This window comes from Populus nigra, chromosome 17 (assembly GCF_951802175.1).
Source record: "Populus nigra chromosome 17, ddPopNigr1.1, whole genome shotgun sequence".
In the NCBI taxonomy this organism is placed as follows: Eukaryota; Viridiplantae; Streptophyta; class Magnoliopsida; order Malpighiales; family Salicaceae; genus Populus; species Populus nigra.
Genome location: NC_084868.1, coordinates 12,685,251 through 12,705,652, shown reverse-complemented (window position 1 = coordinate 12,705,652; position 20,402 = coordinate 12,685,251). Strand labels below are relative to the sequence as shown.

The following is a 20,402-nucleotide window of genomic DNA, read 5'->3' as shown; positions in this document are numbered from 1 at the left end:
CTCCATCATCATGATTCTGTAAGATTTTTCCATTGATTTCTAAGAACCAAACAAACCAATACTCAACACACGTTGTCCACTAAAAAGCTACTTTAATTCAGACCTTTAAAGAAAATTGAACAGATCTGAATGGAATGGAGGTCCAATTGAATGACACTATCTTCAAAGTGAACTGCAGGTTCCACGAAGGAACGTATGCTGGAAGCAAACGGGGTTGACTGTAAGAAACGAAGAGTGGAAGAGTCATTTGCGCTTCGATTCCCTTCATCAAATCTTGTCGCCTTCAATGGCCGCTCCCCTGTCTTGCATATTGATGGAGTGTGCTAAGGCGATTGAAGGTGGTCGCTTGGATGTTGCAGATTCACTTTTGGCAGTAATTCAATCTCTAGCTCCTAAAGAGGAGAGCATATGGAGGAGGAAAGTTGTCAAATACTTTGCTGAGGCTCTTGTCCGGCGAGCCTATGGAATTCGTCCTCCACGTACTTTACCCCCGCTTCCTGCTCAATGCGATCCAAGGGATTGCATGTATGAACCTTTATACAAGTTTGCTACAATCACAAGTAAACATGCCATTGCTGATGCCTTGAATTCGGGATATAAACGACTCCGCATTATTGACTTCTCCACCATGTTCGATTTTTGGCGGTGGAATTATTTAATTAAGGAGTTCAAAGAGCAGTATGGTGGCCTTCGACCAGTCCTAATAACCAGTATCGCACCGAAACTGTCAAAACACTCTGGCTATCTCCGTCAAAATTGGGAACAGGCTCGGAAGGCTGTGGACAAAAAATTGGAATTGAGGCAATTGATATGCAATAGTCCGGATGATATTGTCAATTGTATTTCCAAACTCAGAAGGAAAAGTGAGGATGAGATTGTGGTTGTGAATTGGAATTATATACTCCACAAATTGCTTGCACAAGATGGGGCAACGGAGCAAGTGCTTTCAAAAGTGAAGGATTTGGGAGCGGACATCATGGTAATTGTTGAGCAAGAAGCCAATCTTAACAGTCCTGATCTTTTGAAGCGGCTCGAACAATCATTCCAATACTACTCCACTATTTTTGAGTCACTGGAGAAAACGTATATTACCAAAGCGTTATGGGAGAAGTATTTCAGGCGACAAATTGGGAATGTGGTGGCATGTGAGGGCGTTGACCGGGTCGAGCGGATTGAGTCATTTGCTCAGTGGCAAAATCGCCTGTCTCAGGCTGGGTTTTGTCCAGTTCCTCAACAGGTAGACGAGTTTAAGATGTGTTTTCAATTCGATTTTGATGAATATGGAATCGAAGAGAAGGAAGGGCATAATATCCTGCTAAGTTGGCACGGTTTTCCGCTAGCTGTAGCCTCAGTTTGGAAGGTTACTGATCCACCTCAATTCAGTGGCGGTGAATAATCCAATTCCATCCTTTCCTTTCTCTTCTCTAGTTAAACTAATTATCCATCAATAAATTCGCTGTGTATTTTCACTTTAGGCTACTGGAAAAACATGTTGACAGGTCCTTACATAATGCAAGATACAGTTGATGACTCAGAAGGGATGTCGAGCTCGCCTGAGTCTGAGGATGATGAAGAAAATGATTCTCTAGTTCGCATAATGGCAGATAGAAACTTATGGTCCGAATTTGTTTCCGAGATTTAACAAATTTCCTAGTTTTATCTTTATGGCATGGGGGATTGCAACAACTTCAAATTCGTTAGACATAAATTAGGAACTTACAACATAATTCAGCTTTGATAAATGGCAAAAAAAAAACAATCTAAAAGAGTTTGATCTACTGCCGTCATTGGTGTCGTTGATCTCACAGGGCTCTTCAATGAATCGAATAACTGCTTCAGCTAAGTTATATGACATATTGGAATATATATGTGATCTACATAGGTTACCACTGGCTGTGACATGGATTTCCTATGGCCAAGATGGTAATACAAATTCAAAGGGAAAACGTATTCTATGTATTGATAATAGCGCTTGCTATGTAAATGAAAGGAAAATGCTAGCATTTGTGGATGAATATGCACAACATCGTCTCGAGGAAGGACAAGGTATCGCCGGAAAAGCACTTCAATCTAATATTCATATCCAGCATGACATTTCCGTGCTTGATCCAGCTGAATTCCCTGATTCCGGTTTCTTTAGTAGGCTGATCATAACTCATCATGCTGCGCTTGCTATAATTTTTGGAACGTGTATTTGAATTTAAAACAGCTGAATTCCCTGATTCCGGTTTCTTTAGTTATCCTACACCTTTTAATTTGTGTTACTTTATAAAATTTAATAGCATGGTTTTTCTGTAAAATTAATATTTTTAATTTTATAAGAAAAAATAAACTATAAAAAAGTCAAGTTTAATTAAAAAAAAACACCCCACTAAATTTATAAACAAGAATAATCTGAGTTATTTGACAAACTAGCAAATTATGCTAGCTTAATAGAAAAAAAATACAAATTTAACTTTCCAACAATATTAATATTAAAAAAACAAAAATAATTTTTTTAAAAAAACGAAAAAAAAACCTATTTTTCAACTAAAAACAGAAAACTCAACGTGGAAAGTAGCAATCCATGTGAGAAGAAAGAACCACGGTTACCAAGTCAAGAAGAAAGAGCGCATAAAGTTCATTCAAGGTAAAAAGGAAACAATACAAAGGACAACAAACCTGGCTTTTCCAGAAATTATTTACTTTTCCATTCAAAGTTAGCCTTTACATGGCTTTATTCAAGCCTGCCATGCAAGGAAAGTAGGAAAGCATGAAACTTTTATCCTGGTGTGGAAAAAAGCATTTTCCGCATAAAATCGTTAAATCACGGTGAAATCATGATTTTATTTGATTTCATCTAATTTTATCTATTTTTAAATTTTATAAACGATTTAGTACGTAAAGCCTATATCAATTAGTAAAAATATATGATTTTACAAGTTGAATCGTGATTTTGATAACCTTATCACCATAACAATATATCTGATTAAAGTAAAGGTGGATGTATTTTTTAGATTTTACTAGATTAAAGTAAAGTCTATATCTATTTTTAGATTTTTTAGATTTTCCACCTTGCTACTTGGAAGATTGTTACTAGATGATAGTTAGCTGCGGCTTCCCTAGGTTTTTTCTAATGTAAAAAATATGTTATGGCGAAGTCAAGTGTTTTTAAGAATTAAAAAGAAATTGATACTCAAGTTATTTACTTAACAATCATGGGCATAAAAAAGCAAGGAAAAAGCAAGAATACCAATTCAATCAATGGATCCCTCCATCATTATGATTCTGTAAGATTTCTAAGAACCAAACAAGCCATCTCAACACATGCCCTTCCAAGATTGCAACACATGTCCACTCAAAGCTACTTTAATTCAGACCTTTAAAGAAAATTGAACAGATCTGAATGGAATGGATGTCCAATTGAATGGCCTATCTTCAAAGTGAACTGCAGGTTCCACGAAGGAACATATGCTGGAAGCAAACGGGTTTGACTGTAAGAAACGAAGAGTGGAAGAGTCATTTGCGCTTCCATTCCCTTCATCAAATCTTGTCGCCTTCAATGGCCGCTCCCCTGTCTTGCATATTGATGGAGTGTGCTAAGGCGATTGAAGGTGGTCGCTTGGATGTTGCAGATTCACTTTTGGCAGTAATTCAATCTCTAGCTCCAAAAGAGGAGAGCATATGGAGGAGGAAAGTTGTCAAATACTTTGCTGAGGCTCTTGTCCGGCGAGCCTATGAAATTCGTCCTCCATGTACTTTACCCTTGCTACCTTTGCTATGCAAACCGGACAAATACATGTATGCTGCTTTCTACGAGTTTGCTACAATCACCAGTAAACATGCCATTGCTGATGCCTTGAATTCGGGATATAAACGACTCCACATTATTGACTTCTCCATCCTGTTCGATTTTTGGCAGTGGCATTTTTTTATTGAAGAGCTCAAAAGGCAGTATGGTGGCCTACAATCAGTCCTAATAACCAGTATCACGCCGAAAATGTCAAAACACACTGACTATCTCCGTCAAAACCGGAAATGGGCTGAACACTCAAATATGCAATTGAGGCAATTGATATGCAATAGTCCGGATGATATTGTCAATTGTATTTCCAAACTCAGAAGGAAAAGTGAGGATGAGATGCTGGTTGTGAATTGGAATTTTACACTCCACAAATTGCTTGCACAAGATGGGGCAATGGAGCAAGTTCTTTCAAAAGTGAAGGATTTGGGAGCGGACATCATGGTAATTGTTGAGCAAGAAGCCAATCTTAACAGCCCAGATCTTTCGGAGCGGCTCGAACAATCATTCCAATACTACTACCATGTTTTTAAGTCACTGGTGGAAACGTTTGAGCCAGCGCTCTGGGAGAAGCATTTCAGGCGACAGATTGGGAATGTGGTGGCATGTGAGGGCGTTGACCGGGTCGAGCGGATTGAGTCATTTGCTCAGTGGCAAAATCGCCTATCTCAGGCTGGGTTCTGTGCAGTTCCCCAAAAGGCACACAAGTTCAATAAAGAGTTTGTAATCGAAGAGAAGGATGGGCATATCCTGCTACGTGGGAACCGTTTTCCGGTAGCTGTAGCCTCAGTTTGGAAGGTCACTGATCCACCTCAATTCAGTGGCGGTGAATAATCCAATTCCATCCTTTCCTTTCTCTTCTCTTGTTATACTAATTATCAAGCAATAAATTCGTTGTGTGTATTTTCACTTTAGGCTACTGGAAAAACATGTTGACAGGTCTTTACACAATGCAAGATACAGTTGATGACTTAGAAGGGATGGATACAGTTGATGACTCAGAAGGGATGGCGAGCTCCTCTGAGTCTGAGGATGATGAAGAAAATGATTCTCTAGTTTCCATAATGGCAGATAGAAACTTAGGGTCCACGCAGGTATCGTTCTTTGTTTCCGAGATTTAACAGATTGCCTAGTTTTATCTTTATGGCATGCGGAGATTGAAACAATTTCAAATTCGTTAGACATAAATTAGAAACTTACAATATAATTCTTGCTTTGATAAATGGCAAAAAAAACAATCTAAAAGAGTTTGATCCACAGGATTTGTGATATACTTTTTTTTTTAATCTTTATGCCATTATTGGTGTCGTTGATCTCACAGGGCTCTTCAATGAATCGAATAGCTGCTTCAGCTAAGTTAAATGACATATTGGAATATATATGTGAACTACATGAGTTACCACTGGGTCTGACATGGATTTCCTATGGCCAAGATGGTAATACAAATTCAAAGGGAAAACGTATTCTATGTATTGATGATAGCGCTTGCTATATAAATAATTGGTCAATGCATGAATTAGTGGATGAATATGCACGATATCGTCTCGAGGAAGGAAAAGGTATCGCCGGAAAAGCACTTCAATCTAATATTCATATCCAGCATGGCATTTCCCTGCTTGATCCAACCGAATTCCCTCATGCGAGTTACCTAAGTATCTGGCTGATCATAAACTTAAATGCTGCTTTTGCTATAAGGCTAACAAGTACCCACACTTGCAAGGATGATTGCGTATTGGAATTTCTTCTCCCTGAACGCATGAAAGAGACTTCAGAACGAGAACTTTTGATAAATAAGGTATTGCGTACCTTGCAGAGGAAATGTTTAAAGTTGTGGAAAGTTAGTGTCAAAGAACTAAATGAGTTGATTGGATGATGAAAGAATGCCAAACATCCCACATGAAGAAACACGCGAGCCTCTTGAACAGGTGCTCTTCTATACTGAATTCATGTCATTATTTTCTTGGAGAATGAGTTGATTGATTACGTATTTTGTATTGTAATTTTTTTAATTTTATTTTTAAAATTTAATTTAATTTTATTTTTATATCAACTTTGATATTTATTTTTATAATTATTATTTATTTTTCTCTTATAATTTTTTTAATTAAAATTTTTTATTTATTATATTAGATTCACATTTTCATTCTCATTTAACTTTTTAATTTATAAGATTAGTTTCTTATTATTTTAATAAACTTGAGATAAAATAAAATATTAATAAATTATTTTACAGTTTTTTTTATTATTTAGCTAAACACCAAAAAATATTTTTCAATTTATTTTTTATGATATTATCAAATATCTAAAAATAATTTATTTTTCAAAACTTTACTTTTAAAAAATAAAAAAAATTACATTTCAGACAGAGCACACGTGTTGTTTGCTATAAGAAATTCTAGCCAGCTCTGGTAACTAGAGGATTGGATTCTAGGTTATTTAGATCCAAAAACATCAAATTAACTCATTTTCATCTAAAAACAATAAAAAAAACCTTTTAATGAGTTTAAAATTAAATATCGAACTAAATAAAAAAAATCTACATATGATTCGCTGCAAGAAATTCTAGACAGCAGAATTGGGTTCAAGGTTATTAAGACCCAGAAGCTCTAAATCATCTGCCTTGTCAGATGGACAGAAAAGACCCTCTGTTTTGGATGGACACCCATCATGTGTCCAATCACAGCCTTCTATGTGGCAGATTTCCTTCCGCAGATTGCGCAAGGGGTGGAATAATTATTGTTCAGTAGATAAATTACATTTGATAATTCGCATATAATAAAATCCATTTTGCCTCCGTTTTGCTTGTATGTTGAACTATTGAAGAAGACACAATCTGCCAATATTATTGACTGGAATTGGCCTTCATGTTGCCAATATCCTCCTTCCCTATCTCTTGACAGGACGTCCAAGAACAATCTGCTATACCTGCACCTGCTCTGAATGGTGAGAATTCATCGCTTAGTGTAGATGGTGGCCTCCAGAGTACTAATAAACAAAGAAAGATGTCAGCTGTGTGGGACAACTTCGTTAAGCATACGGCAGAAAACGGGGAAGAATGGGCCACATGTAAATATTGTAAGAAGAAGTATAGAGCAGAAAGCAAAAGAGGAACTTCAAATTTGCACAAACACTTAAAAAAATGTTCGCGAAGTAGACAGGACGAAGAAGAGCAGCAAATCTTGGTTGAGACAGGTGACTTGAGTACTAGCGTCATCCAAAGGAATTTTGTCATACATCAAGAAAGAAGTCGTCTAGACATTGCAACAATGATTATTAAGCATGGATATCCCTTGGACATGGTTCAACATGAGTTTTTTGAAATTTTTGTGAAGAATTTGCAGCCAGTGTTTAAACTTTATTCAAAAGACGAGGTTACAGATGATGTCCTTACTATTTGCAGACGAGAGAAGGAGAAACTCATCAATTGTTTTGATAAGCTCTCTTGTCTCTTCAGTTTATCAATGGAATTGTGGTCATCTAATGACAAGATGATGACCTACTGTTGCTTCACCGTGCACTTCATTGACGATGGATGGCAGCTGAAGAAGAAGATTCTTGCTTTCAGGAACTTACGGTACAACTATGACATGGGCACTGTACATGAAGTCTTTAAAAGTGTGCTTACAGAGTGGAGCATCAACAAGAGCGTTCGCTTCATATTCCTGGATATAACTCCTCCAAACGATCACATGATTGGAGAATTAAGAAGTAAGGTTTCTGATCAAGCCCCACCTATCCATGGACATCTTTTCTGTGTTCCTAGTTATGCCCAAATTCTCAGCCTCCTTGCTCAAGATGGATTTTCTGAGATAAGGAGTGTGCTTTATAAGATCAGAGAATGTATAGAGTACGTCAACGGAAGCTCACTTAGAAGGCACAGGTTCCAGGAGGCAATTAAGAATCGGAGTTTTCAGGACAAGGAAATTCCTACTCTAGATGTTCCCGCGAGATGTGACACCACCTTTCTTATGCTGGAGAGTTCATTGGAATTTAGAACAGCTTTTAATCACCTAGAGCAACTCGATGATGATTTCAAAGTGAATCCATCTGCGGAAGAATGGAACAAAGCAACAGCCGTATGTGAGTGCTTGAAGGAGTTCTGCCAGTCAACATGCAATTTTCCAACAAGCAGAGAGGATTATTTCCTTAATGTTTGTGATGTTTGTAAGAATTTGCTTAAGTGGGAACAGAGTGATTATGTATATGTTCGCGCTATGGCAAATAGAATGAAGGGAAAATTTCACGAGTATTGGGGAGAAGCTAGCTTGGCTTTGGGAATCTCAGTAGTTCTTAACCCGTACTTTAAATGGGACATTATTGAGTATGGCTACCCGCAGATATACGGCAGTGATGCTGACTTGCACTTATCCAGATTCCGTTGCGATCTTACATGTGCATACCATAAATTGTTGTGAAAACTCGGGACAACTAACCGGATCAATTAAGCGGAATACATTCACAATTCACAAGTTCCAATCCTTTTTTCCTCTTTGTGCAGTAAAAACAGATTCAAACAATGATCAAATATAATGCAAATAATCACACAAATTAACACCAAGATTTTTACGTGGAAAACCCGATGCGGGAAAACCACGGGACCGGAGTCCACCTAAAAACTTCCACTATCACAAATAATGGGTTCACAACTGTTCTTCCTCAGATTCAACTAAGGGATACAACATATATATCATCAAGAACTACTTATTCTCGGATTACAACAAGATTAAAGGAGAATTATTTGAGAAAAACTCACAAAACTGACAGCCCCGTTTTCTGTCAAAACGGCCAGCTTACACACCACCAATCTTCGATCCAACCGTCCAGAATGAAGAGGAATGTGTCTAGAAGCTGCTGTCAAAATATCAGCACGATCCAACGGTGAACGAGCTGGAAATCGAAGAACGAACACAGGCTGCTCTGCTGCCTCTTCTTCTCTTTTCTCTTGTTTTTCTCCCGTTTTTGCTACTGCCTCTACAGTGGCAGCTCCTCTATTAATTCAAAGAGACAGCCTTGCCTTGCTGTCTCTTACTAATTAATATGGTGGTCCCACCATCACATGGTGCGGGACCACACACAACAAATCTCCCCCTCACGCACCATGTGAGGAATTCGCCATATTGGCGATCAACATGTAAGCTTCAATTTAGAAGGCTCTGATAAGCCTGCTTCCCTTCTACAAAACTCAAACTTCTCTCTCGGTAGAGGTTTGGTCATCATATCTGACACGTTGTCATCAGTATGGATCTTCTCAACAACAAATGACTTCATCTCCATAGCATCTCGAATCCATTGATATCTAACTTCAATGTGCTTTGACCGAGAGTGAAAAGTAGGATGCTTACTGAGATGGATTGCACTTTGACTATCACAGTGCAACACAAAGTTCTCTTGAACTAGGCCAAGTTCATGTAAGAACTTCTTCATCCATAACAACTCTTTGCCCCCTTCAGTAAGAGCAATATATTCAGCCTCTGTAGTGGATAATGCCACACATTTTTGCAACCTTGATTGCCATGAGACTGCTCCCCCTGCAAACTTCATCAAGTATCCTGATGTGGACTTTCTAGAATCAACATCACCAGCCATATCTGCATCTGTGTATCCATCCAACACAGGTTTATCATTACCAAAACATAAGCTGAAACTAGAAGTACCTTTGAGATACTTGAGTATCCATTTCACTGCTGACCAGTGTTCTTTACCAGGATTGGAGAGGAACCGACTAACCACACCAACTGCATGAGCTATATCCGGCCTTGTGCAAACCATGGCATACATCAAGCTACCAACTGCGGATGCATAAGGAACCTTTTCCATCTCATCTCTTTCTTCATCACTTGAAGGACACTGCTTAGAACTTAGTTTAAAGTGGCTTGCAAGTGGAGAACAAACTGGTTTGGAGTTGCTCATGTTGAATCTCTCAAGTACCTTTTGGACATATCTCTCCTGAGATAGCCAAAGTTTCTCCTTCTTCCTGTCACATGTGATCTTCATGCCAAGAATCTGTTTTGCCGGTCCTAAGTCTTTCATTGCAAAAGACTTGTTTAACTCTTCCTTCAACATCTGAATCTTCTTAGCATCATGGCCAACAATCAACATATCATCCACATACAACAGGAGAATAATAAAGTTTCCATCTGGAAACCTTTTCATAAATACACAATGATCAGAAGTGGTCCTGTCATAACCATGATCCACCATGAAAGAATCAAACTTCTTGTACCATTGTCTTGGAGCTTGCTTTAACCCATATAAGCTCTTTTTCAACTTGCAAACTAGCTGCTCTTTACCTTTTGCTTCAAACCCTTCAGGCTGTTCCATGTAGATCTCCTCATCTAAATCACCATGGAGAAAGGCAGTTTTCACATCAAGTTGCTCAACTTCAAGATTCAAACTAGCAGCTAAGCCAAGCACAACTCGGATTGAAGACATCTTGACCACTGGTGAAAAGATTTCTTCAAAATCAATACCCTTCTTCTGACCGAAACCTTTCACAACCAATCTTGCCTTGTACCTTGGCTGTGAGCAATGTTCATCAATTTTCAACCTGAACACCCATTTGTTCTTGAGCGCTCTCTTACCTTTAGGAAGCTTCACTAACTCAAAGGTATGATTTTCATGCAAGGATTTCATCTCTTCTTGCATTGCTTTCAACCACTCACTTTTCTTCTCATGTGACATAGCTTCATCAAAGCATTCTGGCTCTCCCCCGTCAGTAACCAGCACATACTCATGAGGAGAGTATTTGGTGGAAGGTTGGCGAGGTCTAGTTGACCTCCTCAATTGTGGCTCATCTGGAGCTTCCTGCATACCCTGTTCAGGAATAACATCAATATCATCATTAGCTGATTCAGGATCACCAACTAATGGCTCATTAAAAAAACCGCCATTTTCATCATTTTGCAAGTCTCCCCCATGATTAGCAGGCATCAAAGATAACTGTGGAGTAGGTGCTGGATTTGAATTAGATGGAATAAAAGTAGTAGACTCTGTTTTCTCCTTCAGTTCAAAGTCTTCAATGGTTTGATCTTCAAAGAAGATAACATCTCTGCTTCTCACAATTTTCTTCTCCTTTGGATCCCATAACCTATAACCAAACTCATCATCTTCAGAGCCCAAGAAAATACACTGTTTTGTCTTGCTATCAAGCTTAGACCTTTCATCCCTTGGAACATGTACAAATGCTCTACATCCAAACACTCTCAAGTGTGCATAGGAAACATCCTTTCCTTTCCAAACTCTATCTGGAACATCAAACTCAAGAGGAACTGATGGAGAAAGGTTGATCATGGCAACTGCAGTCTTCATTGCCTCACCCCAAAAGGACTTAGGCAGCTTTGCATGAGAGAGCATACATCTAATTCTTTCAACAATTGTTCTGTTCATTCTCTCAGCCACTCCATTCTGTTGTGGAGTCTTAGGAACTGTCTTCTCTAACTTGATGCCATGTTCCCTGCAGTACTTCTCAAAAGGACCCCTGTATTCACCACCATTATCTGCTCGAACACATTTAAGCTTTCTACCAGTTTCTCTTTCAACTCTGGCATGGAAATCCTTAAAGACATCAAGCACCTGATCTTTGGATTTCAAACAAATAGCCCAAATCTTCCTGGAGTGATCATCAATAAAACTAATAAAGTACAATGCACCTCCAAGAGACTTATCAATCATTGAGCAAACATCAATATGAACTAAATCAAGAACATGTGACCTTCTATGTGAAGATGATCTTTGAAATGCAACTCTATGTTGTTTACCAACTAAACAATGAGTACATGTGTTCAAGTTCATACCTTTTAAAGGAAGGTAATTCTTCTTGGCAAGGATTCCAAGGCCTTTCTCACTCAAATGTCCAAGCCGCTTATGCCATAAATCAGTAGAGCAATCTTCAATTGCATTTACCTCCCCTTTGATCACCTTGGCTTGTGACATGTAGAGACCCATCTTCTTCCCTTTAGCAACAATTAGGGAATTTCTGGAGAGCTTCCATTTACCATCTCCAAAGTAACTGTGATAGCCTTCTTCATCAAGAGTACCAGTAGAGATCAAATGTAGGCGCATATCAGGCACATGCCTAACATCTTTGAGTATCAACTTGCACCCAGTATTGGTTTCCAACCAAATATCTCCAATGCCCACAACACTAGCCATCCCTTGATTTCCCATCCTAACTTGACCAAAGTCACCAGCAGTGTAGGATGTGTAAAAATCACGTCGGGGTGTAACATGGTAAGAAGCTGCTGAATCTGCAACCCAGGTGGTATCTTGACATGCAAGATTAACACAACCATCATCACACACAATGGCAACATCACCATCAGATACAACTGCAGCTGTACCATTCTCTTCATTCTTGTCTTCATCTCTACCCTTTTTATCTCTTTTATACTTTCTGCAATCTTTTTGCATATGCCCAGGCTTGTCACAATAATAACACTTAAAACCCTTCCTTGACTGAGATCTTCCTCTTGGCTTCCATTTGCCTTTTCTATTGCTGGATTCTCCATCTTGCTTGCTGTGAGAGAACCTGCTTTGACTTCTCCCTCGACTTTCTGTAACAAGTGCATGAGACTCGGAAGTGCTTGTCCCTTTCCTCCTCTTCTCTTCATTGAGGATACAATCCTTCACTGTTTTCAAAGTGAGCTTTCCATTCGGAGTAGAATTGCTAAGTGACACTACCAAAGTCTCCCAACTATCCGACAATGAACTCAATAGGATTAATGCTTGCATTTCATCGGCTAACTCAAGGTTCATCAATGACAGCTGATTCAAGAACCCTTGGAATACATTTATATGCACTGAAGCATCTTCACCATCTCTATTCTTCAAATTCACAAGGTCTCTAATTACAAAAACCTTGTTTTGTGCACTCTCCTTGGCAAATGTTTCTTCCAACATCTTCCACACTGTATAACAGTCATGTTCTTGAGAAATATGATTAATGGACTTAGAAGATACCCATTTTCTAACATTAGCGGTAGCCTTTCTATTTAGTCCATTCCATTTTGCATCATCCATGTCATCAGGCTTTATTCCTTTACATTCAATCGGCAAAGCCAAATCATTGCAATATAAGTGATCCTCCATCATTGTTTTCCACAGAAAATAATTTGAGGAAGTGAGCTTTATCATGCCCGAATCTTCCTTTTCCATTTTAACTGCACAAGAACTCAATCTACACAACCAAATGCTCTGATACCACTTTGTTGGGAAAACTCGGGACAACTAACCGGATCAATTAAGCGGAATACATTCACAATTCACAAGTCCCAATCCTTTTTCCCTCTTTGTGCAGTAAAAACAGATTCAAACAATGATCAAATATAATGCAAATAATCACACAAATTAACACCAAGATTTTTACGTGGAAAACCCGATGCGGGAAAAACCACGGGACCGGAGTCCACCTAAAAACTTCCACTATCACAAATAATGGGTTCACAACTGTTCTTCCTCAGATTCAACTAAGGGATACAACATATATATCATCAAGAACTACTTATTCTCGGATTACAACAAGATTAAAGGAGAATTATTTGAGAAAAACTCACAAAACTGACAGCCCCGTTTTCTGTCAAAACGGTCAGCTTACACACCACCAATCTTCGATCCAACCGTCCAGAATGAAGAGGAATGTGTCTAGAAGCTGCTGTCAAAATCTCAGCACGATCCAACGGTGAACGAGCTGGAAATCGAAGAACGAACACAGGCTGCTCTGCTGCCTCTTCTTCTCTTTTCTCTTGTTTTTCTCCCGTTTTTGCTACTGCCTCTACAGTGGCAGCTCCTCTATTAATTCAAAGAGACAGCCTTGCCTTGCTGTCTCTTACTAATTAATATGGTGGTCCCACCATCACATGGTGCGGGACCACACACAACATAAATATGCAAAGGACATCAGCAATCAGGGACCATCTTCTTCTGCCATGGCTGACGTGAGTCGTTGTACATCATCTGATATTAGTTTCAAAGAGTGGCGCAAGGGTAAGCATGAACGCAACATGGTGCACTCACAATGGAATGAGCTTGATCAATATCTACAACTGCCTCCGGAGAACTTGGATAAGGATGGTAACGTATTAGCTTGGTGGCAAGACAACGCTCGAAATTTTCCAATACTGGGAAAAATGGCTCGTGAAAATATTTATTTGCAAATATTTTGATAAAGTATTTTGTATTTTAAGGTGTTTATGAAAATTTCTCCTTTCTTGCAAATATTTATTTGCATTAACCAAAATAATTAATATGTGAGAAACAAATTTAGGTAGCATTATACATCAATTCCCTTCATTTCACACCAGCAAAATTATGTTTAAATTAACTCAAGCAACAACATCAAACACAATTAAAATATTTTTTTATTTTTTTATTTCCAATACTGGGAAATATGGCTCGTGATTTCTTAGCAATTCCAGTATCAACTGTCATTTCCAAGTCATCAGAGGTTATGAAGATGGCATCAGTCCATGACTGTGTTCGTCCTGACATAGCTGAGGCTTTGATATGTGGAAAGGATTGGTTGGACAACCCTACCTGGAAGTAAGTTTTCCTTTTCTTTTTGCTCGATTAAAATGTGATGGTTTTATATCTCTGCTATCTGTTTATTTATTTCTTCTTCTTCTTTTTTCTTCAGCAATTGATCCATGTTTGGATCCTCACTGGTAGTTGCTACTTGCTAGTAGTGTGAAATAAATTTTTCCCAGGTAAACACTGGCCTTCTCTTTTATTTCCAAGAACTAGATTTGTCTGCAGAGTGAAAAATCAGAATGCGCATATAATCTGCAGTCTGCATGAACATGAAAACTAGGCTGGAAAGTAATTCTCAAATGAAAACAAGTAACAAGGTACATTATTTTTCTATGCCGCAGGGTCAACCAGGCTGAGCATATCTGATTTGGATGCTGTAGAAGAATAGTACTGGACATAAGAACCTGAAGTGACGAAGACTTATTATTTGCTCAATTTTATAGATGTAAGAAATAATTTGAAACTACGTGTGAGTCCGTTTTGGCTTAAAACAAAGCAAGAAACTGATGTTTTTTTTTTGTTATTTAATGGTTTTAATATTCTATGTGAAAAATAAAAGAAATTTTAAAAAAATATTTTTATATGATTCAATTAAAAAATTGTTTTAAAAAAAATCATTTATCATAATACAAAGTGCATGTCTATTTTTGAGGTTTAAAAATATATTTTTTATTTTTTTTATTTTTAAATTATTTTGATGTGATGATATTAAAAATAAATTTTAAAAAATAAAAATATATTATTAAATAAAAAACACTTTTTAAAATAATTAACTTATTAAATTGATCAACGTTTGTTGATCCAGTGAAGATGGAAATGAGATTTGTTTGATTTAAAAAAACATTGTTTTTATTTTTTTTTAAATTAAAATAATGTTGTTTTTAGTTAATCTAAGTTTGATCTACTTTGATTAGATCATATATTAAAAATATATTTGAGAGTATAGTAATAATTATTTTTTAAAATATATTTATAAAAATATAATAAAATAATATTTTTTATTTTAAAAATTATTTTTAATCCTAATAAATCAAAACAAACAAAATAATTACGTCTCATAAGTATAAGTTAGAGAGCGGCCAACATATCGAGGAAGATAATTGAGGTAATGGTAATTTTGTCCCAGTAAAAGACCCAATTAAAAACATTGTATGACTAGCCAAACATTTAACATGTGAGAAGCAAATTTAGCTAGCATTATCCGTCACTTCACCAATTTTTTCTTTATCTATGTTTTTGTTGTTATTTTTTTTTTCAAATTACGAACTTTTCCGATTCCTATTATTATGTTTCTAAATTATTACATGTGATCGAAATTAATAAAAAAAATTATTTATTTTCAGAAAAAATTTAGGTAATGAAATTTTAAAAAATATAATAATTAAAGTACAATTTGATCTAAAATCCCGGATAATTTTAACAATTTAGCCAAATTGTAAAGAGAAAAACAAAGGGCCATTTGAAAACGTTTCGAAACTTGTATGAAGGATTTCCTTTCAGTCTTTTTCTCTGGGAGAGAACAAACCAAGGTAGAGCTCACTTTCCTTGTCCAAAAGAACCACACAGAAATGCCACAGGCAACGTAGACCGGGAAACCCCGCAAACCATAAAGATTGCAGATTTCCTTTCAATCAAAACGAAAATGTCCCTCCTTCTCTCCAATCCTCTCACCTCTCTCTCTCTTCACTTCCCCCACTTTCATCTCCAACTTTGGCCTTCAGTGCAACCCCAGGTACCCACTTCTCTAAACTAGTCTCATGTTTGCAGTTTTTGCTAATATGGGCTTTATCGAAGATGCATTTTACGATTTCTGTTTTTGAGCGCTTTTTTGTATAAGCTTATTTGGTTTCACTTCATGCTCACTTGGCCGTTTCATCAAACACTTATCACTTGTCTCCTAGGTTCAACCAGTTCTTGGATGCTCGTGCTTTCTAAATTATTTAGATGAAGACTGGTCTTTTCTCTGTTATAACCACCGATTCAATGTAGGTTTTGCTGAAAATTACTAAATATTTGATCTTTCTCTTGGATTTAGTCTTAAAGGCAGTTACTATAAAGTTTGTTTATTTTGCTGCTGTAACCTATAATTGAATCTGGGTTGTGCTTGAAATTACGAAATATTTCATCTTTCACTTTAATATAGTCTTCAAGACCCATATGTGAATCTTCAATGACCTCAGAATCTTTCAATTCCAGTTTATGTGGCAAATCTGCATACTGCTTTGGCTTCTTCACGGTATGCAGGTGGTGCCAGCCCAAACTATGCTCGAGAATGCTGACAAAGACATTGATGTTGTACTCTCTCCATATTCTTTAACTTCATCTGATTTGCTAACAGAATCGAACAATATCAGCATGCCACAGATTGATTCTTTCTCTAGATCATCAAATTAGAAAAATAAATTAATACATGATTTGTAAATATACGAAACAATCAAAATAATGTTATTTGTGGCTGGTGTTTGTGCTTGCTATTTATGTTAATTTAAGAGGCAAATTTCACCTTGTAATATATATTACCAAAGAATATAAAACATGTTGCTATTTTACTGTGGATGCTGAGACATTTTGACTGTGGATTGTGGCAGTGTGATACCGGTTTTGCCCTTGGTGAATTCATTGCTAGGTGTTGTAGGGCGGGTGCTGTCTTGGTTTTTGTTTGCTTTCTTTGTTAGGGGCAGGGTGAGGCAGGGGAGCGTCAACCACTTTTTCCTGCTGTGGGCCAGGGCTTCCTGTGGGCATGCAGGCTTTGTGTTCGTGCCTCTTCGTTTCCTAGGGGATTGGATTTCTTTCTTTAGTCATGGTTTGTTTTGAGGGTGTCTAACCTCCCTTCTCTGTTTCAATCTGCCTGCAGAGTGTGCGACAGGGGGGTTATTGCTCTATGGATTGGATATTGATTTGGGTATGAGCGTTTGGTTTGTCGATTTTTAGTTTCTTTGCCTCTGCATTGTCTGCGTTTGGTTTGTGAATTTTTTGTTTCTTGGCCTCTGCTTTCCCTTTTGATGTTGTTGGGTTGTGTGTGGGTTCGTTTCTTTGTGTGTTGTTCTGGTTTGGCATATTTTTTAAAATTGTGGTTGGTTTTGCTTGAGTTATGTCACTTCAGGTCCTGTTTCTTTGTGCATTTGGGGGAATGGCATGCTACTGTTTGATGTCTTTTCTTCTGGTGGGGAGTAGGTAGAGTAGTTTGGATTTGGCGTCCTTCATCAGTTGCATCTTCGTTTTCAGGTCTTTCCCTTTCTTTCTTTTTGGTTTGTTGGGTGCTGTGGCATTGTTTTGCCTTCTTATTGGTTCTTTCAGCCTTCTATTCCTTTTTTCCAGTTTGGTTGGTTTCAGTTTTTGTCTTTTTTATCGTCATTTTAACTGCTTTGTTTTTTCTTTTCCTCTTGATGGCTTATCAGGTTTAGCTTCTGCTCATTGGGCTTGAGCTGGCAGAGTTCCAGTTTTGTGGTCTGCCATGCTGGTTCTTTTGTTGAGATGCTGCTATGACAAGTTTGAAAATCTCTTATTGCTTTATGATATTTGTCTTGGGCGGCATTCCATGTTGATATGTTTTTGCAGCAGGGATTAGTTTTTATATTCGTGTTGTTGGCTTCTGTTTTGGTTGTCTGTGGTCTGTTGCTTTTAAGGTTATTTGTCGCTGGTGCTTTTGTTTTTATTACTGCTTTGCTGTTGAGGGGGGTTCTGTTACTGTCTGTGTCCAAATATGTTAGGGTTTCTCGTCCGGGGAGGGTGGCTTCCGGGAAACGTGCATGGTAGGGGTGGTTTGGATAAAATGAAAGATCTCGATGCATCATTGTTAGATGGTTTTGCTGTGGATTTTTGTTTTGCTTTGGTGGTCTTTGTGCACATTCTGAACTTAAAGGCCACTTAAAGACCATGAAGGGTCTTCCTAGACTAAGGTTAAAGTGCTTGGTCTGTGCAGAAAACTTTTTTGCAAGGTTCATGTTCTCTTTTCTTTCAAGCTTTGGCCTTTGTCAGTTGCACTGTCAGTTCAGTCATGGTTGATTGTTTAATTGGTTTGCCATTTGTCTTTTGAGGCTGATTTTATTTGTTGTTCATGCAGGGGCCTTTGGTCATCTTTGCTCGGCCATCTTTTAAACTTCAGACCCTTCTGCTCTCTGCATCTTGGTAAGCATTGCCCTGGGTTTCTTTCATCTTTTAAGGTTCTGTTCATTTTCTTATTCTGCTATGGGTGTTGAGTTTACGAGATGTTTTTGTTTTATGGTTTGCTGTTTCATTCATTTATCTACCTTTCCTTATCTATCTTTTTGGTTCTTTTCTCCCTTTTCAATTGCTTTTATAATGTTGTTACTGTTTTGATTTTTCCTTGTTCTTTTTTCTTTTTTTGTTTGTCAGCATCTTCTATTTTGTTGTCATTTGTTACCATCTACTGTTTTGGCTGTGCTTTGTCCAATAAAAAACTTCAGTGTGGTTGTGTTGTCATGTTCCTAGCATTTTAAGGACTGCCTCAATTAAGGATGACCCCGACATGCCCTGATTACCCAAGGTGAGATTTAACCAGCAACAATCATACCCCAACGTTTGAGGCAGGGGATCATGTGTGATCTTATGCATAACTTTCTTCCCCATTTTACATGAATTTCATTGAAATTCTGGTGGCTAGCCTTTCAATATATTGCACCGGTGTTGGATTTGAGTGTTTATCATGTTGAACTAAGAGGCTGGCAATTATTTGAATCATGGGACCACTGATTAAAAACTTGATGAAAATTCCCAATTCCAGTCATAGCTTTCTTTCTGGCTTTAAAAATTTCATGGCTGGTGATTGTGATGTCAAACATAGGAGGTTCCACTTTGCTAGGTTCCCATAATACATGTCGGTGATGCTCACATGTTCAGTCACATGCATGAAATTTTCAGATCTCTATTGACATATACAACAACCACAGTAAAACTATCAGCCACACTACCTACATTTCAACACTTATGCATGCATGCCGATGAGGTTAATACTTTGCTAGCTTTTTTTCAGGTTTCCCTTCAATTGAATTATAGAGTTCAATGCATATTTATGGATGTGGAGCTTGAGGAAATTTCTCTAATCAACAAAAAAACAAACATTGACTTGCGAATTTAGCATTTTGATTTAGAAAAAACATGCCAAACATCATAGAATTTGACATTTCGCTTTAAAGCATGGAGTTTACATTTACTTAGATTTACTTTGGGATAGAACCTCAGTTGAAGGAGATGTTAGGTCTTTGATTGGTTCCATTCTCTTATTTTTTTTTCAGTTGATAATTCAGCTCATTTAATCATTGAAGATGGTTCTGTCGGTTTGAGAGAGCCACGGTCAATGACTTACAGAATTTGTCAGATGGTGTTACGTTGTCCTTGGCATCTTGAGAATGAGAAGACACAGTTCCTTTTTTTGATATACTATGATGTGTAAGGTCAGCAAGCATGTGGAAATAGAAAACAGATGATATTAATTTGTTTAGTTGTTGATGTCGTCTGTTTGCTTCTTTTGTTGGATCCTATTCATATTTACTTCCTGGTTGCTTTTTTCTCTTTTGTTGGCTGGAGGATATCATCGTCTGTTTTTTATATTTGTCGTGCCTGTATCTAGCATGTGCATGCTGACTTCAAACTTTATAGATGCAGCATTTTCAATTCTTCTTCAAGCTAAGGCTTTTTTTAGTCAGTTCTCTGATTTTCTTATTTGCGTTGTCTGGTTTGGTTGTCCTGCTTTTGTGCCCATTCTTTGTTCTTTATTATTTTGCAATTCTGCCTGGCAGACGATGCTGGCCTTTTGGTGTTTTTCCTACTGATTTGGTGTCTTGCTTGTTTGGTTCTTTACGATTCAAGTCTCTCATGCTTCTTTCAATCAAGAGCATACAACCATGAAAAAAAAAATGTATAATTCTGTTATTCGCGCTGCAAAGAAAAACTGCCATGTACAAGCTTTGATTTTTATTTGGATTTCATTCTCGTTGTCTTGGTTATGTGTTTACTTCTTTACATCTTTGTCATAATTCAATTTTTAAATTTAAAATAGAAAAAAATGAATTAAAAATAATATGAAAATTAGATCAAGATAACATAAATTAAAAGTTTAAGGACTAATAAGGATGAA

At 37.4% G+C, this 20,402-nt stretch overlaps 4 protein-coding genes and 1 long non-coding RNA gene across 27 annotated transcripts; all 5 read left to right on the top strand.

The window, feature by feature from the left end:
- Positions 1–7: 7 nt before the first annotated feature.
- LOC133677182 (DELLA protein 2-like) lies at positions 8–1,686 on the top strand. Its single transcript, XM_062099046.1, has one exon. It carries the CDS (start codon positions 287–289, stop codon positions 1,394–1,396), a length of 1,110 nt encoding a protein of 369 aa, XP_061955030.1. The 5' UTR covers positions 8–286; the 3' UTR covers positions 1,397–1,686.
- A 1,617-nt stretch (positions 1,687–3,303) lies between these two features.
- Positions 3,304–4,615, top strand: LOC133677395 (DELLA protein GAIP-like). The gene has a single exon (XM_062099430.1). It carries the CDS (start codon positions 3,407–3,409, stop codon positions 4,613–4,615), a length of 1,209 nt encoding a protein of 402 aa, XP_061955414.1. The 5' UTR covers positions 3,304–3,406.
- A 1,035-nt stretch (positions 4,616–5,650) lies between these two features.
- On the top strand, positions 5,651–8,196 carry LOC133676992 (zinc finger BED domain-containing protein RICESLEEPER 1-like). Its single transcript, XM_062098816.1, has 2 exons — positions 5,651–5,706; positions 6,682–8,196. The coding sequence occupies exons 1-2, from the start codon at positions 5,662–5,664 to the stop codon at positions 8,194–8,196; spliced, it is 1,560 nt and encodes a 519-aa protein (XP_061954800.1). The 5' UTR covers positions 5,651–5,661.
- Positions 8,197–14,153: 5,957 nt separating this feature from the next.
- Positions 14,154–14,820, top strand: LOC133676611 (uncharacterized). Its single transcript, XR_009835635.1, has 3 exons — positions 14,154–14,317; positions 14,412–14,481; positions 14,647–14,820. It is a non-coding gene; the product is annotated as an uncharacterized LOC133676611 (long non-coding RNA).
- Positions 14,821–15,736: 916 nt separating this feature from the next.
- LOC133677396 (uncharacterized) lies at positions 15,737–19,970 on the top strand. Of its 23 annotated transcripts, XR_009835752.1 has the most exons (8): positions 15,737–16,037; positions 16,207–16,290; positions 16,502–16,597; positions 16,894–17,047; positions 17,160–17,207; positions 18,369–18,433; positions 18,662–18,812; positions 19,299–19,970. XR_009835752.1 is itself a non-coding variant. In XM_062099431.1 (7 exons), exons 2-7 carry the CDS (start codon positions 16,250–16,252, stop codon positions 19,312–19,314), a joined length of 420 nt encoding a protein of 139 aa, XP_061955415.1. In that variant the 5' UTR covers positions 15,743–16,037; positions 16,207–16,249; the 3' UTR covers positions 19,315–19,970. The 23 variants fall into 23 exon arrangements, 3 of the variants coding, with proteins under 3 accessions (XP_061955415.1, XP_061955416.1, XP_061955417.1); XM_062099431.1 differs by lacking the exon at positions 18,662–18,812 and having other exon boundaries at positions 15,743–16,037; XM_062099432.1 differs by lacking the exon at positions 18,662–18,812 and having other exon boundaries at positions 15,744–16,037; positions 19,561–19,970.
- The last annotated feature ends 432 nt before the right edge of the window (positions 19,971–20,402 follow it).